Genomic DNA, 27520 nt, shown 5'->3' with positions numbered 1-27520 from the left:
AACAGACTGTTGAGAAGGATCCAGCCTGGATTCAGAACTCCTCAGCTGGGGAACGGTGGTAATGAAGTGTTCCCGTAAAACAGACTGTTGAGAAGGATTCAACTGCGTGAATTCAGAACTCTTCAGCTGGGGAACAGGGTACCCGTAAGTATAGCTTTACAAGGTAAGTCTTTTCTTGAACTTTCTAACGAAATTCAAGACAGTCTATCAGAAGTAAAGTGGGAAATAGCTTTACAAGGTAAGTCTGGTCTTGAACTTTCTAACGAAATTCAAGACAGTCTATCAGAAGTAAAGTGGGAAATAGCTTTACAAGGTATGTTTGGCCTTGAACTTTCTCTAGTGTTAGGAGCCTTTTTGTTCCTTTTCACATGTTATCAAGCGGTTAAGGCAGGGCTGAAAATTCTGGATGAAATTCAGGGCAATCTATCAGAAGTAAAGTGGGGAGAGAGAGTAGGAGCAAAGAGGAAATATGGCACACAAAATAAGTATACAGGCCTTTCCACGGGTCTTGAACCCGAGGAAAAGTTTAGGTCAGGTAAGAATACCTGGGGAGAGATTAGAAGGAAGGAAAAGAAAAAAGATCAATTAGCGGAGGTCTCTAGGAGAAGGAGCCTATACTCATCACTAGATGAGCTCAAGGAGCCAGCTCTTAGTAGCTCTGAATCAGACGAAGAATTCTCCTCTGAAGAAACAGACTTGGAGGAGGAAGCAGCTCGTTATGAGAGAAAAAAGTACCAGCCAGATAAAATGCTAGCTAATCAGTTAAGGAAAAAGCCAAAAGCGTCTGGCAAAGGCCAGCATGCTGCTTGGCCTCCGGGCAGTCGGCTTCAAGGTCATAGTGCACTTCCGCCCTATGCGGAGCCCCCACCCTGCATGAGGCGTCAGCCCTGCGCAGAGAGGCAATGGACAGAGAGGCAATGCGCAGACTCGTTCATTCCTAGAGAGGAACAAAGGAAAATGCAACAGGCATTTCCGGTCTTTGTAGGAGCCGAGGGTGGGCGTGTCCACGCTCCGGTAGAATATGTGCAGATTAAAGAGCTTGCCGAGTCGGTCCGTAAATATGGAACCAATGCTAATTTTACCTTGGTGCAGTTAGACAGGCTTGCCGGCATGGCACTAACTCCTGCCGACTGGCAAATGATTGCAAAAGCCGCTCTCCCTAGTATGGGCAAATATATGGAATGGAGAGCTCTATGGCAAGAGGCTGCACAAGCGCAGGCCCGAGCAAACGCTGCTACTTTGACTCCAGAGCAGAGAGATTGGACTTTTGACTTGTTAACGGGTCAGGGAGCTTATACTGCTGATCAAACAAACTACTACTGGGGAGCTTATGCCCAAATTTCCTCCACGGCTATTAGGGCCTGGAAGGCTCTCTCCCGAGCAGGTGAATCCACTGGACAACTAACAAAGATCGTCCCGGGACCTCAGGAGTCCTCAGATTTTGTGGCCAGAATGACAGAGGCAGGCTCTTGCAGCCTACAAGGTCTTATTGTCCACCCTAGAGTTGTAGATCAAGATTATAAAGGGGAACTTCAGGTTCTCTGTTCTTGTCCTCAAGTTGTCTTTTCTATATCACAAGGGGACAGAATAGCTCAACTAATAATTTTGCCAAGCCTACATGGCTGTTTTTCCTTCCTCTGTTATTCCTCGAGCCGCCAGAGGGATTGGTTCTACTAGAAATGATTCTGATTACTTAATAATGCCTTTAGATTGTTGTCAAATTTTATCTACTCATGTAGGGGTAAACCCTCGTGGCGTCAGGCCATTACAGGTCTGGCAAATGGATGTCATGCATATTTCCTGCTTTGGGAGAAATCAATATTTACATGTTTCTATTGACACCTGCTCTGGTGTAATGTTTGCCACACCTTTAACAGGTGAAAAAGCCTCACATGTGATTCAACATTGCCTTGAGGCATGGAGTGCTTGGGGGAAACCCAAACTCCTTAAGACTGATAATGGACCAGCTTATACATCTCAAAAATTCCAGCAGTTCTGCTGTCAGATGGACGTGACCCACCTGACTGGACTTCCATACAACCCTCAAGGACAGGGTATTGTTGAGCGTGCGCATCGCACCCTCAAAGCCTATCTATTAAAACAGAAGAGGGGAGTCGAGGAGGCTCTACCCCGAGTACCAAGAGTGTCTGTGTCTATGGCACTCTTTACACTCAATTTTTTAAATCTTGATGCTCATGGCCATACTGCGGCTGAACGTCATTGTTCAGAGCCAGATAGGCCCAATGAGATGGTTAAATGGAAAAATGTCCTTGATAATAAATGGTATGGCCCGGATCCTATTTTGATAAGACCCAGGGGAGCTGTTTGTGTTTTTCCACAGAATGAAGACAACCCATTTTGGATACCAGAAAGACTCACCCAAAAAATCCAGACTGACCAAGGGAATACTGATGTCCCTCGTCTTGGTGATGTCCAGGGCGACAATAACAAAGAGAGAGCAGCGTTGGGAGATAATGTCGACATTTCCACTCCCAATGCCGGTGATGTATAATGCTCAAGTATTCCCCTGCTTTTTTACCAGTAACAAGGAACTGGGTTTGGCCTTGATTCAGACAGTCTTGGCTCTGTCTGGACAGGTCCATACGACTGACACCATTAACACATTGTCAGCCTCAGTGACCACAGTCATAGATAAACAGGCCTCAGCTAATGTCAAGATACAGGGAGGTCTCATGCTGGTTAATCAACGCATAGATCTTGTCCAGGAACAACGAGATGTATTATGGCAAATAGCTCAGCTGGGATGTGAACAAAAGTTTCCGGGATTGTGCGTTACTTCCATTCAGTATGAGAAATTTACTAGGGCAGCTAATTTGTCAAAAAGTCTTTCTCAGTATATGTTACAGAATTGGACGGCTGAATTTGAACAGACCCTAGGGAATTGAGAATTGCCATCATTCAGGTCAACTCCACACGCTTGGACCTGTCCCTGATCAAAGGATTACCCAATTGGATCTCCTCAGCATTTTCCTTCTTTAAAGAATGGGTATGGGTGGGATTATTTGGAGATATACTTTGCTGTGGATTAGTGTTGCTTCTCTGGTTGGTCTGTAAGCTTAAGGCCCAAACTAGGAGAGACAAGGTGGTTATTGCCCAGGCGCTTGCAGCTCTAGCACATGGTGCTTCCCCTGATATATCTATGCTTAAGCAATAGGTCGCTGGCCATTCAGCTTTTGCACCCCACGAGGCTAGTCTCATTGCACGGGATAGAGTGAGTGTGCTTCAGCAGCCCGAGAGAGTTGCACGGCTAAGCACTGCAGTAGAAGGGCTCTGCGGCACATATGAGCCTATTCTAGGGAGACATGTCATCTTTCAAGAAGGTTGAGTGTCCAAGTGTCCTTCTCCCCAGGAAAAACGACACGGGACCAGACCAGGACCCCTCTGGGTGATGAGCCTGGGAGGAGGTTATGTGTATGGCTCCTTTACCTGCACACTGGGGATTTGACCTCTATCTCCACTCTCATTAATATGGGTGGCCTATTGCTCTTATTAAAAGAAAAGGGGGATATGTGGGAAGCCGCCCTCACATTCGCCGTTGCAAGATGGCGCTGACATCCTGTGTTCTAAGTGGTAAACAAATAATCTGTACATGTGCCAAGGGTAGTTCTCCACCCCATGTGCTCTGCCTTCCCCGTGACGACAACTCGGCCAATGGGCTGCAGCCAATCAGGGAGTGACACGTCCTAGGCGGAGGATCATTCTCCTTAAAAGGGACGGGGTTTTGCCATTCTCTCTCTTGCACTCTTGCACTCTTGCTCTCTTGTGCTCTTGCGCTCTGGCTCCTAAAGATGTAAGCAATAGAGCTCTTGCTCTCTTGCTCTCTGGCTCCTGAAGATATGTAAGCAATAAAGCTTTTGCCGCAGAAGATTCCGGTTTGTTGCGTCTTTCCTGGCCGGTCGCGAACGCGTGTAAGACAAACTGATTCCAAAAAGGTATAAAAAAATCTTCCACAATCATCAAGTAGACTTCATCCCATTGATGCAGGGATAACTTAATATACTTAAATTGATAAATGTGATCCACCATCTAAACAAATTGAAAAAACAAATACTCCATGATCAACTCACTAGATGCAGAAAAGTTCTTCTTAAACAAAATGAAACACCCATTCATGATAAAAGTCCTGGCCAGGTTAGGGATACATGGGACATAACAAAACATAATAAAGTCAGTCTATAGAAAATACACAGCCAGCATTCATCAATGGAGAGAATCTCAACACAAATCCACTAAAATCAGAAACATGGCACGGTAGTCAAGTCTGTTCATATCTACTAAAGATATGTACTTAAAGTCTTAGCTAGAGCAATAAGACAACTGAGGGAGATGAAGCAGATAAAATTTGGAAAGGAAGAAATTAAAGTATTCTTTTTGTAGATAATATGATACTATACATGAGTGACCCCAAATATTCTATACACACACCACCATCACCACCAATACCAACAAGATATTATCTGCCTTTTTAAAATACAGCTGTTCCAAAATATCAAAGATAGTATCTCAGATTAAAATTACATGGAATTTTATGTTCCACACTTCTAATATGTAGATATATATATTGGAAACTCTGTGCTAAGTCTGTACATCAGTATCCAGGAATCATGGAGGAGAGATCATGCTTTTGCATACCTGCTTCTATATTCTAACAGGTTGGTAACAAATGATAAGGTTACTGAAATGTGAAGAGAAACTCAGTCGTTTTCATGGCCAGTCACCATCTCCACACTGATGCCCACTAATACAACTTTAAAAAATGCTGTCCAGGTCTAAACAGAAAATTCGAAATAGTGGAATTACAAATGACTGTGGGACACTTAGAGAAGTCTTCAACATTCTTAGCCATCAGGGAAATGCAAATCAAACTTCTTTGAGATTCCATCTTAAAACAGTCCAAATGACTAAGATCAATATCACAAGTCACAGTTCACATGTTTAGGATGTGGAACAGTCTTCGATTTCTGGTGGAAGTGCAAACTTGTACAGCCACTCTGAAAATCAATGTAGTGGTTGTTCACAAAACTGTACATCGATCTGCCTCAAGACCCAGCTATGCCCATCTTGAGCATATACTCAAAGGACCCATCCCACCACAAGAAAACGTGTTCAAGCATGTTCACTGCTACACTACTATTAATAGGCAAAAGATGAAAAAACAAAATAAAACAAAAACATAAAACAAAACAAACAAAAGGTATATTTCAACAAAAGAATGGATAAAGAAAATGTGGTACCTTTACACAATGAAGTATAACTCAGCTATTAAATGACATCATAAAATGTGCAGTCAATTGCATAGAACTAGAAAAAAATCATCCTGAGTGACATAGCCCAGACCCAGAAAGTTTTATTGGTTGTATTCACATATATCTTGATATTAGCATTTAAATAAGTGATGATCTACTATCCTTAGACTCACAGAGGTTATGTATAGAGGAAGGGACCAGGAAGGCAGAAATAGAATAGATTTTAAGTAAGATCCGGATGTGGAAGATACAAGAATAGGAAGAACAGGTTTGGAGGGGAGGAAAGATACTGTTGAGGGAAAGAAGGAAGGAGAGATTTGAGGGATATTATAAAATTAGTGCAATCTAAACTTTTACTCTTTAAATTCACATTATATCCCAATTGCCAAACCTCCTCCCTTTCTTACTACAGCTCTTGCAAATCCTTCCCCACATGATACCCTTCCTTCTCATGAGAGAAAGAGAAACCCCCATTGGTTGCCACCCCACCCTGGGACATCTACTCCTAGAAGGTCTAAGCACTTTGTCTCCAAATGAGGCCCCACTAGGAAGTCCATGTAGGGACAATGCAACAGAGTTAGAGACAGCCACTGCACAAATTGTTACAAGACCCATATGAAGACCAACTTGCACAACTACTATATATGTATGGGTGGATGTTCAGGGGTTCTATTTCCCCCTCTGTGGGCTAGGGTAGTTGACTCTGTAGGTCTTCTAGAGGTATCCTTGACCTCTAGGTGCTCTCTGCTGGCATTTAGTCTAGGCTCCAACCCACAATTACCTGGCAAAATCCAGGTATACCTAACTGACTATAAAAGGGGTTGATTTCTCTCTTCCTCTTCTGCTCTTGCTCCCTTACTTTCTTCCCCCTCTCTCATCAGTGCCCTCCCCCCTCTCTCCCCATTCCCCTCCCCCCTTTCTCCATGTACTCATGGCTGGCTTCTCCTTTTCTCTGTCTCTCTCTGTCTCTCTCTCTCTCTGACTCTCTTTGTCTCTCTCTCTGTCTCTTTCTGTCTCTCTCTGACTCTGTCTGTCTGTCTGTCTCTGTCTCTCTGTCTCTCTCTGACTCTCTGTCTCTCTCTTTATGACTGTCTCCCTCTGTCTCTCTCTCCTCTGTCTCTCTCTGTGTCTCACTCTCTCTCTCTTTCTCTTTTTCTCTGTCTCTCTTTGCATTTTAGTAAGTTTGGGTAACAGTTTGTCTATCTTGTTGATTTTCTCAAAGAACCAACTCCTGATTTTGTTGATTCTTTGAATTGTTCCCTTTGTTTCTAATTGATTGATTTCAGATCTCGGTATGATTATTTTCTGTCAACTACTCCTCTGGCATGGATAGAGTTTCAGCTGTACTTAAAAATTGCTAATTTGAAACCTCTTTAATTTCTTTAAAATTGCACTTAGTACTATCAATTTTCCTTTTAATGCTGCTTTCACTGTGTCCTATAAATTTCAGTATGTTTTTATTTACATTGAATTCTAGAAAAATCAAGGACTGTATTGTATCAATTCTGAAAAATAAAATTTAATCAGTCATCTAAAAGGATCCACAAACTTACATACTTATTAGATTACTATAAAGAAAATAAATCATAGCTTTGGAATGGGTATCTTTAACAAAAGGTATTATTTATATTTTTGTTTATTTTCTGATTATACTTCTGGTTTTTCCAATGATTTCCTGCCATATAACTACCTAAGTTATGAGAGTGGAAAAATAACAGTCAATTCAATTGATTGCAAATTTTGTAGAAAAAGAAAACATAAATAAATTAAACAACCTTTGTGAATTATTACCTGACAGTAAACTCCCCTTATTTTTCCTACAAGCGTCATCTAACGAATTCTGATTATGTTTTATTGAGGAAATAAGTCTACTCAGTTTGCTCAAAATTTATTGTACACTTGCAAAATAAATAGAGTTGTAAAATCTAGCAGTACGTAACAACTCTTCTCTGTCCACCAAATTATTCAATTCTGCAAACAATTTTTATCTATCGGAACCAAAGAAATTTCCTTCCCACTTCTGAATAATATGTCAGCTACATGTCTGAGAAGATCACCCAAATTTTGTCTCGTAGAAATTGTAAATGTTATTTAAGTACTATATCATGATTGACATTGCCGTAAATACTTTTTCATAAAGCATCAGTTATTAAAAACTAATATAGAGTAAAACAACCCCATAAATTCATGTAGTTATTAGGAATTATATCATTAAAATGTTTGCACCCCATGTGACCTTACAACATGAGCTATTTTCTACCTAACTGGTACATTTTCAAGTTCCATGTTCACTTCAAAGTGAGTGTTATTTATTAAAAATAGCCTGTCATCAGTCAGTCCAACCCATGGTCTTATGGTAACTTGGTCTTACTCATTTGCTACATTGAATAAATGAACACTACATATAATTGCCAACATCTGAAATATACACTGTTGTTTTGTGTTGGAAATATCTGAAGTTGAGGTTTCCTGTTACCACGTTCATAGACTGCACAGTGAGTATAATGGAATACCATTGGTCAGATTTTCAAGTAGCAGAGAATTCAAGATGAAGCAGTTATTTAAGTGAGGATTTTTCACAGTTCTGGAAAAGCAACTCTCTCTCTCTCTCTCTCTCTCTCTCTCTCTCTCTACTTTTTTTTGAACTGGAATGTCACGTTTTCACAAACATCCCCTACTGGTCTACTGGCAGCCAAACATTTTCTCCATGAGGGGAAGTTATGTGAGAGATAAGGACATTATGAAACATACAATATCCATATGGCTGCTATTATATTCAGAATGGATGAGAATTGAAAGATTTGGTGAGCTGTGTACAAAACAAGTGGCCATTATCAATATGGCATAAAACTTGCCAATCCAGCAAGAGTATCCAGCTGGCTGCAATGGAGTAATGTTTGACCCTACTGGGCACAATTTGGACAGGCTAATTCTAGGAGCAGTTATCAATCAGCCTATTATGATGATGGCATTTAAAGACAGAGAAGACAATAATTACATGTAGAATAAAAATTACAATCTTGAGAATGTGCAGGTTCATGACAAGTACATGAGACCATAAGGGTGTTTTGTGAGAGCCATAGATATTCTGCAAGAAACATTAGTCTATATAGTCTCTAATGTTTAAATCTGACCATTATCCTTGATGTAGCCAAAGGAGATTTTCATAGACTGACAACAGCCACATTTAAGGTGTAAAATTCCTTCTATATTTGTGGCCAGGAATAACTGAGGAAGGAATTCTGAGAACATGTCAAATCTAAACAATACTGGAACTCTTCAGATAGGATGGGGTATAAAATGTCATTGGATATCTTGAATATCAGGTTCTCTTTGAATGTGCTTGTGATAAGAGATTTAGTTCATCAAACTACAAACTACCTGGGTCAAAAGGTCAGCAACAAAGTATAATGTTCTAGCTAACACAGCTATTATCTGGTCCCAGTAGACAATAAAAAAGACAGTAATACTTTCTCCTGGAAGTGGGTAAGACAATGTTTTCAATGTCTTAAGTGAGTGATATTTAATAAGGGTGTTCTCTGAGAGCCTAAGATATTTTGTAAGATGCAGCCATTTATGACCCGAGGACAAATTTCACTGAAGGTTAATTTTAATATGGTTTTGTATATGAACATCTAAGTAGTTAATATTTAATTTCATAACATAAATTTAGTTCTTCAAGGACTAGTCAATTCAGGCATAGAGTTAACAGATTAATATATTAAATTTACTCAAGGTCTACTAATAAACCATTGTTTCATTTACCTTAGCTTTCTATAACCTTCACTTTTCTCTGTACCCTCACTCCTATCAAAGAATCAGAGAAACTCTGAGTTGAGCATATGAATTTATTCAGCTATAAAACCTTTCTATAAGCTGATACTAACATGTTTGAATAGCACTTTATGATCGAGTTTACCTTTGAGAAAAAAGACTACCTGCTTTTTTATTGTTTATTCTATTTGGTCAAATATTTTACTGTCAAATCTAAATTCTCCTTGTTTTCATTTTGTAATTCTCTTCTTGATTATCTTCAGTCCATATTTTCTAAAAGCTCTGTCTTTGTCAGGATTCTGTCTTCATTGCTTATAATGTAAAGAGTAAGGAAGGGCCTTGGATTTTGCTGTACTGTAAAGAAAACATCACAATTCATTGCTTTTTGGATACTGATAAAAGAATTCAATGCTACTAAGTGCAATTCGATACTATTTTTACTGGGAAGGGCAGTAGCCAGTGTGATAGCACTTGGCCATGAAAATTCCCTAAGCTCACAGTGAAACTGAATGGTATACACAGTCCCAGGAGACAACAACAATAAAAGAGGAGAGTGATTTAGAGCTTCAAAAAACTGACCATTTTAGAATGGACAGAAAGTGTGATTTCTCAGTCCTCCAAAGAGAACATAACTTTCTAGTTGGCAATGCTGTAAATACACTGGCTCTTTACTTAAACGAAAATTGTTTCCCCTATTTAAAAAGCTATTAACTATACTAATGTTATAAACCATGTCCACAACCAATAATTCTGAATCTTCAATTATACCTCAATGAGAAAATTGTGGTATTTGTACAGAACTGTTTGCTAATTTCTGAGTCCAAGATCCAAGGACAAATTGTGTGCTAACCTTTGTTCCTAGCCTTGAGAATATAGCAATAACTGAGTATGACATAATTCTTTCCTCTGTTTTTGAACATGTATTAACATTTGTAGAGAGATCATGAATATTAATAGGCTCATCAAATGATAGATACCTCCATTACATATTTTCTGGCTGTTTGGAAATAACTTGTAAGCATCCGAAAACAGTGCTACACATCAAACTAACGTTCCAAAAATTGATGCTTGAAAAAAAGCATGTCAGTTAGAGAATAGAAGTTTAAAAACTGCATGAATATGATGTCAAATCTTAAAAAAAATATATTAGCAGTTAAGAAAATGCTAGAACTTCCTGGAAGCTATACGAAAGTAAATTCTTGCGCACTGTAGCTGGGAGTAGGGATGGAAAGGTAATCACACACTCTAAACTGGTTACAGCCTTAGCTGGTTGTAAATGATGTTTTAGTTTCTTCAGATCAAGTGATGAGATAAGAGCCATACCCAAGCTTTATGAACATATAGCTTGCTCTAGCCTTAGGCCTAGGCCTGGGAGTTTCTAGCCTCTGTATCATCTAACCATTAAGTCCAGACCTTGAAGGCTTTAGCTTCCTGGCTCTGTTTGCTAACTTAGGCCTAGTGTGTTTCATTTTGAAAGATTTACTGCTGAGTAACGGCATCCTTTCAACTCTTTGTGAACATTGGATGGTTGGTTTAACTTAGTTGTCATGGCCCAAACTCCTCTCCATAAAGATTCATTCAAATGATTTTGTCTCAGCTTCTGACTAAATTGTTCTACTTGGAAGGACTGCCTCTGAACTATACAAACAGAATTGAACTGAACTGTTTAAACTGAATTATTTGAACTGACTAACTCTTTTTCCCTCAGTTCTCTTAAATAGCCTCTCTTTACTTTCTATTCTTGTGAGATTGAGTGTATACTATCTTTGAATCATTCTGTCAAAACTTTCTCTGATTGGTCAACTTTCTCTGATTGGGCAACTACTCTAAATTAGCTGACAATATTTGAGATTAAATGTGTGTAAAAAGGGATTGTCTGTATTCTAGCCAGATCATAACATTAGATATGATCCCTTGCTGAAATAGCCATATTGATGGATTAAAAATTCCTTCACAGGTAGTTTAGGGAGAGACACAAGTGTTATAAGGGAGTTATTACAGAAATCAGTGATAAATATGTATTTGACTCTTAAACCCCTAATTTCGTGGGACATGACCTTAACTTGTTCTGAGTAAGGAGTGTGCTTCTATCTGGGAATATCATTAGAGGTGCTCAGTCAATCAGGAATGTAATTTTTCTACAGAAACAAACTGTAATAAATCTGAAAACACAAAATGAAGGTTTTCTCTGAGTTTTTAAAAATAAGTTCCAAAAGCAGACAAAGATGTCATGGAGAATCATCACCCCAACTCTTAATAAGACCAAGCTATACAAACATAACATATATGTAGAAGGCCCAGGTCAGATCAAAGTAGGGAAATTCCCTAGGTGTCACCAGTCTCTATGATTCCCTGTGAGCCCAGTTTAGTTGATTTGGTAAGTTTTCTTGTAATGTCTTTAACCCATCTGATTCCAACTCTTCTTCCCCTTCTTCCATGGGATTCCATGAGCTCTGCCTAATGTTTGTTTGCAGGTCTTGCATCTGTTTTCATCAGTTGATGGGTGAAGCCTCTGTGATGAAGATTATGGTAGGCTCCACTCCTTTGAGTGCAGTAGAATAGCATAAGGAATCATTTCATTGACTTTGGTTTTTGCCAGTAATGTTTGGTTCTATTCTGGTTGCTGGGCTCATCCAGCCTCTGTAACCTGGCCCTCTAGGCAGTTTCACAGGGAAGGGTGGGAGGCTCCAGTTTAAGGCAGAGCTCTTATGGTAAACAAGTCATTGGTTAGCCACTCCACTTCCATAATTTTTATGTCAATTTACCCTAGCAAATCTCCCAGGCAGAACAAATTGTATGTTGAAGGTTTTGTGCCTGGATTGTTGATACCTCCAGAATTTCTTTTCTAGTTCATGACTGTTTTAGCTATATTGTTTTCCTTTTTTTCATATGAAGTTTAGTACTTTTCTTTTAAAGTGTAAATATTGTGTTGAAATTTTGATGGTAATCGTGTTGAATATGTAGATTGCTTTTGTCAAGATGTACAATGTTACAATGTTAATCTTACTGTTCCATGAGGATGAGAGGTCCTCTTCTGATTCACCTTCCGATGTCTTTTCCTAACTCCTCCTCCTCCTCCTCCTCCTCCTCCTCCTCCTCCTCCTCCTCCTCCTCCTCCTCTTCCTCCTCCTCCTCCTCCTCCTCCTCCTCCTCCTCCTCCTCCTCCTCCTCTTCTTCTTCTTCTTCTTCTTCTTCTTCTTCTTCTTCTTCTTCTTCTTCTTCTTCTTCTTCCTCTTCCTCCTCCCCTTCCTTCCTTCCTTCTTTCTCTTTCTTTTCTTTTCTTTTCTCTTCTCTTCTCTTCTCTTCTCTTCTCTTCTCTTCTCTTCTTTTCTTTTCTTTTCTTTCTTTTCCTTTTTTTTTTAAAGACTTAAAAGTCTTGTCATACAGGCCATTCATTTCTTTGGTTAGATTTGGCCAAATATATATTTACAATATTTCTTACTATTGTGAAAGTTTTGTTTCCATGATATCTTTCACAGCTTACTTGCTGTTTACTTTGTATATAGGAGGGTAAATGTCGAATTAATCTTGAATCCAGCCATTTGGCTGTAGGTAACTTTCAGCTATAGGAGTTTTCTGGCAAAATTGTTATGGTCGCTACCGTATCATCTGCAAATAATGATACTTCGACTTCTTTCTTTCCATTTTGGATCCCATTGATTTCCTTTTGTATTCTTATTACTCTAACTAGAACTTCAAGTACTATATTGAAGAAATATAGACAGAGTAGACAGCCTTGTCTTGTTCCAAATTTTAGTGGAATTGGTTTTTAGCTTTTCTCCACTTAATTTGAATTTTGACTAGTGGTTTGTTTGTAAATTGTCTTTATTATGTTTAGGTATGTCCTATGTATCCCTGATCTGTCTAAGCCTTTTATGATAAAGGGGTGTTGCATTTTCTGCAATGCTTTTTTCGCATTTGAGTGTTTCCCAGCCATTTGAGAAACACATATGAAGGAAAAAATATCCACAAAATGACATCTCAATTCTGAACATTTATTTTCCAAAAACAAGCATACTCAGATTTATAAAAGTAACATTTCAAAAGCTTAAACCATAATTCAACCACACATATTAATAGTGGGGGATTTACCACTCTCAGCAAATGGACTGGTCATGCAGTCAAAAAACTAAGGAGAAAAATAATGAAGTTAAAAGATATTTTAAATCAAATGGACATAACAGATATGTACAGAACATTTTACCCAGACACAAAATAATATACCTTCTTTTTACCACCTCCAGAAATTTGGTCCAAAGTTGGCAACAAAGTAAGTCCCAACTGATACAAGAATTGTTTAAACCTTTGTATCATATCAGACCACCATGGATTAAATTTCAATATCAATAACAACATAGACCAGAAAAAGCCTATACATTTGTGGAAATTGAACAACTTTCTACTGAGTGCCTACTGGATCAAAGCAGAAGTAAAGAACTAAAGAACTTTCTTGAACTCAATGAAAATGAGTGTATAATATACCCAAACTCATAGAACACAATGAAAGCAGTGCTAAGAAGAAAGTTCATAGCCATAAGTGTGGTCATAAAGAAATTAGAGTGATCTCATATTAGTAACTTAGTAGCCCACCTTACAGCTCAACAACAAATAGTAGCAAGCACACTGAAGAGGAACAGAGAGCAGAAAATAATTAACCTCTGGCCTGAAGTAAATAAAGTAGCAACAAAGAAACAACACAAAAATAGATGAAGCAAATACTGGTTCTTTAAGAAAATCAACAAGATAGACAAACCCTTATACAAAGTAACTAAAAAGCAGAGAGAGAATACTCAAGCTAACAAAAACACAAACAATAGGGGGTCACAACAACAGACACTAAACAAATCCAAGAAATCATTAGGCCATACTACAAAAATCTGTACTCAATAAAACTCAAAACTCTAAAAGAAATGGAAAGGTTTCTTCATACATACCAATTACAAAATTTCAATTAAGATCAAATAAACAATTTAAATATATCTACAACTCCTAAGGATCATTCATTAAAAGCCAAAAAAAAAAAAAAAGAAAGAAAGAAAGAAAGAAGGAAGGAAGGAAGGAAGGAAGGAAGGAAGGAAGGAAAGAAAGAAAGAAAGAAAGAAAGAAAGAAAGAAAGAAAGAAAGAACAGAATTTGCCAGACCAAAGAAGAAATAATACTAGTACTCTTCAAATTATTCCACAAAATAGAAAATGAAAGGAAAGTAAGAGGCTCCCAGGATCCAAAAGGAATGATATTAGCTGAAATACCCAATAAAGGGGAGAGAACATGTAGAGACCATCTCCAGAGGTTAGGCATGGCCTCAGGTTGAAAAATGGGACCACAACTCGTCTCTCTCTTTTTTTTTTTTTTTTTTTTTTTTTTTTTTTTTGGTTTTTCGAGACAGGGTTTCTCTGTGTAGCCCTGGTTGTTCTGAAACTCACTTTGTAGACCAGGCTGGCCTCAAACTCAGAACTCCACCTGCCTCTGCCTCCCAAGTTCTGGGACTAAAGGCATGTGCCACTATGTCCACCGTCTCAGCCCACCGTCTCAAAAATTTTAACCCCTAAGTGCTCCTGTCTAAAGAAAATACAGGGATAAAGAGTGGAGCAGAGACTGGAGGAAAGGCCATCTAGAGATTGTCCCACCTGGGGATCCATCCCATATACCAGACCGAGGTACTATTGCTGATGCTAAGATGCTCTTGCTGACAAAAGCTTGTTATAGCTGTACCTTGAGAGGCTCTGTCAGAGCCTAACAGAGATACAGATGCTTGCAGCCAACCATTGGACTGAGCTTGGGGACCTCAATAGAGGAGTTAGAGAAAGGATTGAAGGAGCTGAAGGGGTTTGTAATCCCATAGGAATAATAGCAATATCAAACAACCAGGACCCCCACCCCCACCCCCAAGAGCTCCCAGGGACTAAACCACCAACCAAGGAATACACATGGAGGGACCCATGTCTCCAGTCCAATATGTAGCAGAGAATAGCCTTGTCTGGCATCAATGGGAGGAGAGGCCCTTGGTCCTGTGAAGGCTTGATGCCCCTGAGTAGGGGAACGCTAGGGTGGTGAGGCAGGAGAATATGGGTGGGTGGGGAACTCTCATAGAATCAGTGGAGAGGGGGGATAGGATAGGGGAGTTTGTGGAGGGGAAAGTGGGAAGGGGGATAGCATTTGAATATAGATAAATGAAATAACCAATAAAAAGAGAAAAAAACAGAAAATGAAAGGGTTCTTACATTAATTGATTGTAGTGGCATTGTCTCACAGTTAAAATTCATGATAGCATATTGCACAAATAGTATTTAATATGCTATTGTGTTCTCTGTGTCTTGAAAATTATGGTTTAGAACCCAATCAACTGTTTTTATGAACAATTCTTTAAGAAGAAACAACACATCACTCATGATCTGAAGACAAATATGGTCAAACAAGCTTTGTTTGTAAGCAATCATAAATCCATTACTATATAGGAATAACTTTTTCCAACACTGGAGTTTTGGTTGGAACAAACCCATTAACAAGAAATAGATTTACAGGAGAAACAAATGCACACTTATTACTGATGCATTTTCTAGTGGAAGATACAGCTAATGGGTAGATTTCACAGGAATGGTTTTGAGTTCCAATTTAGAACAGAGCATTTTCACAGAACTGGGAAAGCAAGTGCAAAAAGGTATCTGAGTCTCTAGATGAAAACAAACAAACAAACAAACAAAACTAGGCAAACTGGCTCCGTAATCACTGGGATGCCCTGGGTACTGTGTCCAGCCTCCTAAGGCTCTCAAATTGTTTTCAGTGGTTGACTTTGGGTTCCATCTTAGACAAGAGACCAGGGGCATTTTCTGTAGAAAATTTATATCTCCTTTTAGATAAATCATTAGAAAATAGACAGTTTCATAATATTGTTTATTTATAATTCTTCTTCAACAGTCTGTCACATATTGGATGAGATATTCTAGCCTCCTGCATAGTTAGTTTTAAGTAGGCTAACATAAATTTCTATTTTATAGTGAAAATTGGAGTACTTTTTAATGTACATTGACAGTGGCTTTTCAGACAATGTCATTTTCTTCCCTAGGAGAAATACATATTATTTTTCTGGTTACATTAGAAAACACCGCATTAGTTCTGGAGTCATTAGATGCAAAATCCTTCTATCCCACATGTAAATCAGAGTATACAGACTGCCTGTGTCTCATTAGTTAGAACTGTTGAATCTCCCATCCATCTCAGCTATTGGACCAAAATCTGCTTTTAACTAAGGATTTTAGGCAATGTCTATGTTGATTAAACTTCGCAATGTATTAAATTTATTTTTGCTTTTGTTCTCTGACCAGTTCAATTCCTCAAGTAAATAATTTTGATTTTCTAAGGGCATCATGATTCGAATTGTAAGATGTTCTAGGAATCTTTCTTTCTTTCTTTTTTATTTAATGTTAGAAGAACTGGAGCCACTATTACAAGGATTCAATTACACTCTTGATACTTTGTCAACATTTCTAAATCTATTAATTTATTTAACATCTGCTGCACACTGAGTTAAACACGACTATCAATACAGCTTCAGTAACACCCTCATTTATTCCACAGGGTGAGGTATTCAATACATAGTGGGCACCCTGTAAATCACTCATTCCCAGAAATCTCTGAAAATAAAATACACGTGGCATATGTTTCTTGAAAGTAGTTTCTTGTAATCAGCTAGGAGATCGTGAGACAGTACAACTGTGTGAAAAAGAGAAACCTAGACTACCGGAAGAGATGCCGGGAAAAGTTTTCTTCACTCAGGGTTGAATCTGCCGTTTAAAAGGAAAATCTTTTAAAAGTTGACTTGCAAGAAAAGCAAGTGAGGCTCGAGTTTCCTGGGAGGAGGGAATGCAGATTCTGCAGAAAGTTGCTGGGCTAGCTATACGGTCCGGACCTGGTCAAGGCCATCACAGGTTGTTTCCAGGACTTCCAGGATCCCGATCTTTGCTTGGGAGGGCTGGCGTGGACAAAACAGACCGGTGGGTGTGGGTGTGGGGGTGCGCGCGCGCGGGGGGGAGCAGTCTGGTGGTGGGTTTCCCGGCCACACCCCCAGACGTTTTCTCCACCCATGACACCGCCTCTTTCCCTGAGCCCAGCTGCAGAGGCTGGGGAGCGAGCCAGAGGGGCGGGGGAGGAGCATGGTACCCCCCCAAAAAAGTGTGAAAGAGCAAACAGTGCTAGCCAGCGAGCTCCGGGTTCCTGCCGCCTGCAGTCCATAACCTGGTGAGCTTCAGTTTTCAGCCAGGATCGTCCCGGGCGCCTCTGGCCACCGGGGTGGGGGGTGGGGGGTGAGGGACGCGGCCCAGGCGGGCTCTCAGCCGCAGGGCGGGCGGCGTGGGTCGGGCTTCCTGCGCGGGACAGACGGGGGCCTGGGTTGCACGCCCCCCTCTGCCTTGCTCTCCCCAGGCTTGGCTGAAAGTTTAAGCCAGCAGAACACAGGAACACAGCACAGGGTCTGGGCCTGTTTGTGCTCCGAAACCAGCCACCAGCGCCTGGGATGGAGGCAGATGAAGGGCCTGTCCTGGCCAGCCACTTGTAAGTTGTTGCTGAGTTGGAAGGGAAGGAAAGCTGAGAGGTGAAGGCAGATTGCCAACTACCAGGAGAGGACATGGGTTTCTGGCTTTTTTTTTTTTTTTCTTTTGACTAGGTATTGCCTGGAAAGTGCAAGTGACCCTGTAGCTGGACCTCTAAGTGGTCTTTGGAGGCCACTGTGCAGGTCCTGAGTTTTGACTGCGCTTCCCCTCTTGCAGGAAGCTACAGCCTTGAGAGCTGCAGGCTTGTAGAGTTGGGGTCAAAAAAAGGAAATAAACCAAACAAGCCAAGAAGAAAAAGATGAGTCTGGAAGCTAAGTACCGTGCAGCTTCCCTCTACGTGGGTGACCTCCACGAAGATGTCACGGAGGACATGCTCTTCAGGAAGTTCAGCACAGTGGGGCCGGTGTTGTCCATCCGAATCTGCAGGGACCTGATTTCCCAACGTTCACTAGGCTACGCCTATGTCAATTTTCTCCAGGTTAATGATGCCCAGAAGGCCTTAGTCACCATGAACTTTGACGTGATCAAAGGTAAATCCATTCGTCTCATGTGGTCTCAACGGGATGCTTGCCTGAGGAGATCGGGAGTCGGGAATGTGTTTATCAAGAATCTGGACAAATCCATTGATAACAAAACCTTGTATGAACACTTCTCACCTTTTGGAACGATCATGTCTTCCAAGGTGATGACTGATGGAGAAGGCTCCAAGGGCTATGGCTTCGTGCACTACCAGGACCGGAGAGCGGCAGACAGGGCCATTGAGGAGATGAATGGCAAGCTGCTGAGGGAGAGCACTTTGTTCGTGGCCAGATTCAAAAGCCGTAAGGATCGGGAGGCTGAGCTCAGAGACAAACCAACCGAGTTCACTAATGTGTATATCAAAAACTTTGGAGATGACGTAGATGATGAGAAGCTCAGGGAAGTTTTCAGCAAATATGGCCAAACTTTGAGTGTTAAGGTGATGAAAGATGCCACTGGGAAGTCCAAAGGCTTTGGATTTGTGAGTTTTGATAGCCACGAGGCTGCGAAAAACGCAGTTGAAGACATGAATGGACAGGACATAAACGGGCAGACGATTTTTGTAGGCAGAGCCCAGAAGAAGGTAGAACGACAGGCTGAGTTAAAGGAAATGTTTGAGCAGATGAAAAAGGAAAGAATCCGTGCACGCCAGGCAGCTAAGCTCTACATTAAGAACCTGGATGACACCATCGATGATGAAACACTGCGCAAGGAATTTTCAGTCTTTGGGTCCATTTGCAGGGTTAAAGTGATGCAGGAAGCAGGGCAGAGCAAAGGCTTTGGCTTAATCTGCTTCTTCTCCCCGGAGGCAGCGGCGAAAGCAATGGCTGAGATGAACGGCCGCATCCTTGGCTCCAAACCCCTCAACATTGCACTGGGACAGAAGCACTGAGCCCAACATGATCCTACCTCGCAATCTGAGAAGCAGCTAGGAGAACGATACTGCTCTCCATCTTTCCGGTGCTATAAGGAAGGGTAATCTTGAAAAAACCCAGTGGCTGCTTAATTTACTGCAATCGTGCAAGGAAATGTCTATACGAAAACATTTCGTTTTATGTGAATGAAAAAAAAATGTACGTTAGAAGTTTGATTTGTTTTACAGAGCATATCTTCAAAAAAATTTAAAAATTCTTATTTTCTACTACTTAGAACCGTTTAGTTGGTTACATTCATATTACATTTTGAATTAAGTGAACCAAATGCTTGTCTCTATTGAATATTTTATTCTTTCAGGTTAATAACTGTGAGCTTTAATTTCTCCTATAAAAATTGCCCATAACAAATTTAATTTTTTTAAACTAACAAGAATCTTTTAACTTTTTTTTTTTTTTTTTTTTTTTTGCAATTCAAAATGTAGAAATTGGTAGCCAGAATGAAGTTAAATCACATATTGCACTTCTGAGTTAATCCATCCAAGCCAAAGTTCTAATATACATGCATAAACATATTCTGGTGTATTTGGTTTTATTCTATTTTAAGATGATGTTAGAGCTTTCTGGGGTTTGGTTTGGTTTGGTTCTTACACTTTTTGTATATTTGCTGTAATCTGCTTGGTGTTTTTTTTTTCTGCTTCCTTATGTTATATACATTTATCTATGCTGTTTATGGACATTTAACTTCATCTTAAATCAAATCACACCCATGTGGTTCAATGTGATGCAATTTTAGGCATTCACTAGATGCTGATGTTGTGAAAGTCATAGCTATGCAACTCAGAAACTCCATCTAATGTAAATCTTGAAAAAAATCTTCATGTTATAAAAATCTATCCTGGTTTTCAGAATATAAGTGCCTTATTTTTCTAAATCTCCACCTCCTTTTATTAGACTGTGTTAGCCCTGTATTAGACTGTGTTGCGTTTGCGTTTGCTCTTGGCCTTGGCTCATGTTCCGACAAATGTGAGGTTATGTTGCTTGATGTGTGTTTTAGCATGTGTTTTATTTGACACTCTTCCCACATGATGTATCTATTCTGTCCATAAAGTCTAACTCATTTTTACACATTTTTACAAAGACACTGTCATATTGGTGTTTCATATAGGCTACCTCAAATCTATCTGAAATAAGAGGTAAGAGTTATTTATTTACAACTTACTCATTATCTTAAAAATGTTACCAAAGGTTGGAAAACTCATGTTATTTCTTCTGCTTTCCATTCTTTCTGGTTCTTTCATTCTTCTCCATTTTTGATTGTTTGGTCATTTCTTATTACAATCTTTTAATTTATGTATTACAAATACATTTTTTCCTTAACAAAATTTTATGAGGAAAGTTTCATTTTGTGTTTATAAACCATATATACATATATACGTAGCAAGTTTTTCTAATCTCAATGAGAAAAGAAAACAGTTTAAAAAAAAGTAAAAAAAAAATATTTTCTACAAATACATTCTGCTGAAATCTGCCACATATTGTCCCTAACTTTTTATGTGTACACTAAGAGCTGATTTAGGAAAGGCGACATCAACAATTTTGTTTGAAATCATTGTTTTGTATTTGATGTTGTCAGATGCTCAAACGTAACTTACTCAAGGAATGACTTACCTATTACATTAGGGGCTTTTGACTTTGGCCAATGGGTTTTCCATGATTCCCAAACTCTTGAGAAATATGGGTGGCTTTGCAATGCTTCTCTTCTGGTCTTGACTTCTGCCAAGATAACTTGAAGGTACGCATTCTTCCCAACTCCTATTGATATGCTTCCAATTCTTTTCTGGAAAAATAAACTATAATTCAGGACTTAAAATCAATTTATTTTCATGTGTTGCCAAAATATCTTACAGATATTTCATAACAATAACATTTTCATTGTAAGTATAGGCAAATGCACATTTCCATATTGTCCAAGGACATAAATATTTTGTTAGGATCTGGCAGATTGAGCATAGTTATGATAAATAACCACTACTCTTTCATTGTATGGTTTTAATAGCTTCTTTTTTTTTAATTGTCAAATTTTTACCTGTGTCCATTGCATTAATATTTCAACACTTGTAAATTTAGTGTTTCAAGAACCTAAGCTATTTTTTCTCTTGAGTATTTATATCCACAGTTTTCTATCACATCAAAAACTATTTTAAACCTTACCAATGTTCTCACTTTGTTTACAGTTTGTAAAGCTGTCCCAAAGACAGATTTTGAACACAACTTTTTCAGTATCTCATTGAGATGACATTTTTTATTGTGATTTGTTCTAAACACTTTAAAATGTCTGTATATACACATGTAGATGTACATGTGTGTGGAGTATAAACATGGAGACAGGTAGGCAATCCATGTTGTCTTCTATTAATGTGTATGGCTCATATTATCAATATTTTTATAAACAAAACTTGTTTATATTTTGTGTAAAGAGTACAATAAAAGTTTTAGCTATGTCTTGCCTCTACACCATTAAGCAGCACATGTTTGGGTTAGTACTGATATAAACTGTATCAGAGCTGATATATACACTCAAATTCATTGGCTTGCAGAATCTCTACCTTGATGAGTATTTTCATCATCAGAAGTACCAGAAGTTGCCAGGACTGGAGAGTACAAAATGAAAACATTTTCTGGGAGATTTAATCTGCAAAAGTGTCCAGATAATTGAACAATGAAAACATCTCTCTTTTGTGCACAAATAATTGGTTAAATAGTTTACCATATGCATAGATATATTGTTATATCAGCTTAATAATGCAGTATCCTAATACCTTAGTAGAAATTGTATATTCCTAGTATTTAGCATAAAATTTGACAGTTCATTCTCTTTAATTTTTAAATATTATTCATTCTAAATTTGTGTGTATGTTTGTGCACATGTGTGAATTTGTGCATGCATCTGCATGTGTGTGTGTGTGCATGTGTGTTTCAACAATTACATTGTATCTTCCTAGTTAACAAGTTTTCACAAATTAAAAATTTCTGTAACTAAGTGCCTTGAATAAGAAAGACAATCTTTGCTTCATTAATAAATCAAAGCTAATCCAAACAGAAATGCCTTCAGCCAGTATCTCTACTCCTCCCCCACGTATACTCCCTATCTGTTGTATAGATGACTATGTTTTACAGATGATGTAACACATATGTGCCTTGTTCCAGTTTTCAAAAGTCACATGGAAATTGTTAAAATATAATTTAATGTTCTCTATATTCTTCAAATCCTAAAGAGACAATACTAAACATAATTTACCCCGTCAATGATGGATATGTCTGCGTTATTTATGTTCATTTCAATTATCTGTTTCTAAGTGTAGGTGTTTATATTTCATGCTTTTAAATGTTTCATAATTCTTTGACCTGAAATCTGGTTCTGTACGTATTCACAATAAAAGGATCAGTTATTCAGTAGCTGTTCTAACGTGTAGCCAGGTTTCATAAGAAACAGTTGACTGTTGTGTTAGTTCAGACAGTACTCAACGTGTGAAATCATTTAAAAAAATGTGAAAAAATGCATGATGCCTTATAAATCAAAGTTTGACAGGCCAATATTTGGGATGGCTTTCTTACGAACAGACACTAAGAATGATCATACCATCACTAGATGAGAGGGAACCTTAATGTGTGCTCGCTCTGTTCCTTTTCTTCTTCCCCTTCCCATTCAATAGCCTCCAACCTTTTACCTTGGAGGCTCCACTTGAGGGAGCTTGTCTACTCTTTATCATCACCCAAAGGCATGCTGTTCACAGCCAACCTGAGATAAGATTGGCATTCTAGGTGCCTTAAGATGGGGAATAACTTCCTCACATATGTGCTTGAGTGACTGCCTGCATGTGAAAACTATAGCAATTAAAAACATAAAATTCATCCAAAATGTTGGGTGCTTAGGATTATTTTTTTCTTTATTTTCTTTTGGAATATGGTTCCTAATATGATTTTACAAGCATAGCAGTGATTGTCTATGTTTACTTTTTTGATTGTACTTTGGCTCTTATTAACAGAAAAACTAACTCAAACTGAAAAAGTATGTTGATTTCCAAAAAATACGCAGAGTTAAGCATCGTCAGTCATCTTGGATCAGGTTTCTGCATACTTTAGCTGGTGTCTCGCTGCTCATCACTTTCAATACCTTGGTTTATATTATCTGCCACTTATGTGGTGAATGTCCCTATCAACACACAAACACAGCCTGAATCAGAAGGCAATGGTATTCTTTAGAAACCACCTCTCTCAATTCTTGTTGCTTAGTTTTTGTACAGATATTCAAAAAGATCTGCCACTGTCATAGTGAAAAGTATCAATTTCCAAGTTTTCTTGTGGAATGTGGTTGGTTTTGATGGGGAAAAATGAGATGTACATGGACATATTTTGGAACAAACAATACCCTAGAATGTTTTCTATTGTCTGTATCTAAATTAGAGTTAGAATTTTCTCAAGTTTTAAAATTATTTACAAATAGTCCTCTTTAGTTATTTATTATAGATTTTTTTTATTTTTATCACAATTTTTAAAAATATTTTTATTAGGTATTTTCCTCATTTACATTTCCAATGCTCTCCCAAAAGTCCCCCATAATGTTGTCTTTTCACATAGTACACAATACTAAAGCTAATGATTCCCTCCTACTTCCTTTTGCATCATCACCATGGGAAATAAGTCATGCAGATTTATAGCAGTAGTAAGTATAAAGTGAAGTTTGTTTTTATTTGGTAAAAGGATTCATGTTGTTATTTGACAGGATTACCTACTAGAACTAAAGAGCATACTGAAATCTACAACTGGAAAGATCCAATTTAGCTTAGTCATCTGAATTACCAATTCACATAATTATTGAAAGATATGAAATGGTCAGAACTGAATCAACAGATATCACATTTAATAAGCTATTGTTTTCTTGATTTTCAGTTCAGTATAGCCCCAGTCTGTATCATTTGTGCACTCACTAATATCTCAATTAAAAATGAGGAGGAAGGATTCTTTAATAAGCTCTGTAAACCAACGATTGTTATATACTACTTAATAAATTTAAAGAAAAACATTTCCTACTGGCAAATATTAAGAAAGTTCTAGAAAGTTGTATATTTACAAAATGGATAAAACTCTATATACCTGTACTAAACTCAGAGTAACAAACATACTTGACTTGCAGTTGTTAAGGTCAGATTGTATTGCACGCTTACTAAGCAATAATAAATGCTTTTGCTCTTTGTTGACTTTGTTTCCTAACTTAGCTTAGAGTTCAAAAATTGATTTCACCCAGCAAGAGAGGAAAATTATCTTTAGTGTCATTTTTTGGTAAGAGGGCAGAATCTTAGGTTCTTAGAGATATCAGGAGCTTTACACACATAGTTTATCAGACTGTGTTAATTCATGTGTGTTTACCTCACTTGGTCATTAAAAATAAATAACTCCAAATGTTAATGGTCATCATGTACTAATAGTATATTCTTGAGTTCCAAAGTGAGTGTTACAAAAATCCTATTAATATCAAAGGTTTTTACACTTAGTGAAGATTGGGGTGATGTTTCATTTGTGTTTGCCTTTCAAGTCAGTCTTGCTACTAGGAGTGCCATGTCTTAAGGACTACTGTCCTCTGGCAGCCTCTGGCTCACCACACTGTCTGTGTCAGCTGTGAATACATGCCAATATCATACTAATATATGATAAATTCTGAGTTACAGTCACAGATAACTTAGGTAAATAAAGTGCTTATCCTAATATTTCCAACATATCTTACACAGTGAAGTGCCTCAAAGTTTTTATAAGTTCTTTTAAACTTTCATGCCCACACATGAGTTTACAATAACTTTGCTGAATTATTGTGAGAAATATAAACTGCAATTTAATACAAATTGTTAATGTTATGTTTTATAAAAAAATAAATAAATAAAAGCCAGAGATGTGTTTGTAGAGGTGCAGTATGGTGCAGGGTGTCTCTGTGGGTCTATTATGAGGCATCCCTTCTCCTGAGGTATCAGCCAAATTTATTTAGGGAATGGGGAGGAGATTTGAGGGGGTAGTAGAGACAGAGAAAGGTAGAGAGAGAAAGAAAGTGACACAGTGAGAGGGAGAGGGAGTCAAGGATGGAGGGTGGGAGAGAGTAGAGGAGTAGAAGCTGGTCATGAATATGTGAAGAGAGAGAGGGGGAGGGGAATATGGAGAGAGGGGACTGAGGGAAAAGGGGAGGAGAGCAAGACAAGCACAGGAGGGCCAGAGATTGAGGAGGGGACAAGCAGTCCCATTTATACTGAGTTAGGCATATCTGTCTCTTGCCAGGTAATTGTGGGGTGGAGCTTAGAAGGAATGCTAACAGTTACTGTGTCCATTATCATTTTATTCATAATACTTACAGCACTGTAATTATATTTTGAACACTGACAAGCAGTATGTTGGTGATCTGCAGAAACAATACTTTTCTACTTCCCTTTCTTTCAGTTTCCACTTAGGTGATATTGGAATTCAAAATTTATAGTATTCTCCTCTCAAGAAACCAATCATGGTATTCTCTGCTCTTACATAGAATGTAGTTCTTGCTAAAGTCAATGGGACTTAATTCTATTACTCTCATTTATCTTTTCATTCTTTTGTTGATTTAATGTTACTAGTTCAACATTCTAGAAAGAACCCAGTCTCCTTTATGCTCTATTGAAGTGAAATGTCCCCTGTCTCACTCAAAGGCTTAACATGTTAATGGACAGGAAGTTATATATTGCAAGAAACAAACATATTTTAATTTGCTTTTGAATAACTGTTGGCTGAGTTTATTTATGTACAAAACATTGATACTTAAAAGAGTTTCTAAAATTTTATAATTTTAATTATATTGGAAAGTAATCAAACACAAATAAAAATTTAGCAGTTCTGAAAGCTATTCATTTCAATAAACTTTTATAAACTTAGAACAGCCATTCAGAAAAAAGTTACGACCTTTGTGACATGAACTGTTAGGAAGTTCTGTCTCTCTCAAACAATAATATCTGCAGTAACAGAACAGTCACAAATGCAGGAAATGCTCTAATCTTAACATGGCTTGCTTGTTTCCTTTTTCCGCTTGTTCTTCATGTGGAGCTATTCTCTCTCTCTCTCTCTCTCTCTCTCTCTCTCTCTCACACACACACACACACACACACACACACACACACACACACACACACACACACACAATCTTGAACTAAATTGTGCTCCCATCATGTTTGGCACAGCATTCATTCAAGTGTCTGACAAAGCTCCAGCCAGCCAATATCAGGAGACCTTACAAGATTTATTCCTGTCCTTCAATGGTTAGTCCACCAGTTCTCATTTGCTACTTGATAAACTTACTTTAGAAAATCTGTTTAATTTCTTCTTTTACTCCAAGTAACAACTATTAATTTGCCACATTTTTTTTAGAAGTTATATTCCTTCAACATCATTTCTTGTACAGGCCATTGAAAGGGTGAATGGATAGTAGAAAGTTCAACTATTCTAGAAGAAAGATCACTATGATCTATGTATAATCTCAGCATTAATGATACTGAGTCAGGAGGATTTCTACAAGTTTGAGGTTAGTCTGTGCTACAAAATGAGTTCCAGGTTACAGCCTATGCTATAACAGGATATTGTGGTAAAATAGACAGAGGGTGGGAAGAAAATATTTTTTAATATTCTAATAAAATAATATAGATAATCTTTCATAATAATCTTGTACACATGTGAGTAGATCCACTGACATATTTTCCACTCGATCCACTGAGTTAATGAATTTTCAGCAGAAAAAACTGGATAGAGAACCAGAAAAGTCATTAGAAATATTTACATCTTCCCTTAAAGAGAATACTAATGTTCTTAGCATATGAAGAATGAAAAATAATGTACAGATGTGCTTGGCAGGAAAATTCATGATCTAAGAAGGAAAACTTCCCAATACTTTAAGGAACATGTGGAAAACGGAGAGCTATTTGTGAAGACAGGTTTTGACTCCGAGTGAAGTAGAGGAAGACATGACTGGCCGTCATGGTCAATTGAGATCCAGACTTCTCAGGCAACAACTGTGGCAAAACTCCATTTATTTCTGGAAAAAAAAAAAAAAAAACCATAGAGGGAAAAAGTCCTGTAACTAGAATCTAAATTGACAAAAATAGGGGTATTCGGAAGAATAATTGCAGGTAAATTGAGAGACAGTACCAATGATGGTAAATATCAGAAAATATAATGGGATGTTTTTAGTTTTCTTCTATTATTCTAAGACGGGAGTTTTTTTTTTTTTTTTCACTTTTCATTTTCTTATTTATTTATTTATTTATTTATTTATTTATTTATGTGCATCCCAAATGTTGTTCCTCTCCCAGCCAACCCTCTGCTTTCCCATTCTCTTCTGAGTTGGTGAGGCCCCCTGGGTATCCTTCAGCAACCATGGCACATCAAAATACAGGGGATCTTAAACGATCAAACTGGAGTATCCATCCTACATTGTCATTTCTTTGAATTATAAATAGAGAGAACATCATCTTTCAGTA

General features: G+C 38.2%; 1 protein-coding gene across 2 annotated transcripts; it reads left to right on the top strand.

Moving 5' to 3' along the window:
* The first annotated feature begins 17102 nt into the window (after window positions 1-17102).
* Pabpc4l (poly(A) binding protein, cytoplasmic 4-like) lies at window positions 17103-24238 on the top strand. Of its 2 annotated transcripts, XM_011239969.3 has the most exons (3): window positions 17103-17275; window positions 17459-17587; window positions 17803-24238. In XM_011239969.3, the coding sequence occupies exon 3, from the start codon at window positions 17885-17887 to the stop codon at window positions 18995-18997; it is 1113 nt and encodes a 370-aa protein (XP_011238271.1). In that variant the 5' UTR covers window positions 17103-17275; window positions 17459-17587; window positions 17803-17884; the 3' UTR covers window positions 18998-24238. The 2 variants fall into 2 exon arrangements, with proteins under 2 accessions (XP_011238271.1, NP_001094949.1); NM_001101479.1 differs by lacking the exon at window positions 17459-17587 and having other exon boundaries at window positions 17151-17275; window positions 17803-22895.
* The last annotated feature ends 3282 nt before the right edge of the window (window positions 24239-27520 follow it).

This window comes from Mus musculus, chromosome 3 (genome assembly GCF_000001635.26).
Source record: "Mus musculus strain C57BL/6J chromosome 3, GRCm38.p6 C57BL/6J".
Classification (NCBI taxonomy): Eukaryota; Metazoa; Chordata; class Mammalia; order Rodentia; family Muridae; genus Mus; species Mus musculus.
This window is presented reverse-complemented; position numbering and strand designations above follow the sequence as displayed.

Bases quoted from the DNA above. Each gene is read 5' to 3' on its own strand.
- Pabpc4l (XM_011239969.3), top strand. From the start codon at position 17,885: ATGAGTCTGGAAGCTAAGTACCGTGCAGCTTCCCTCTACGTGGGTGAC.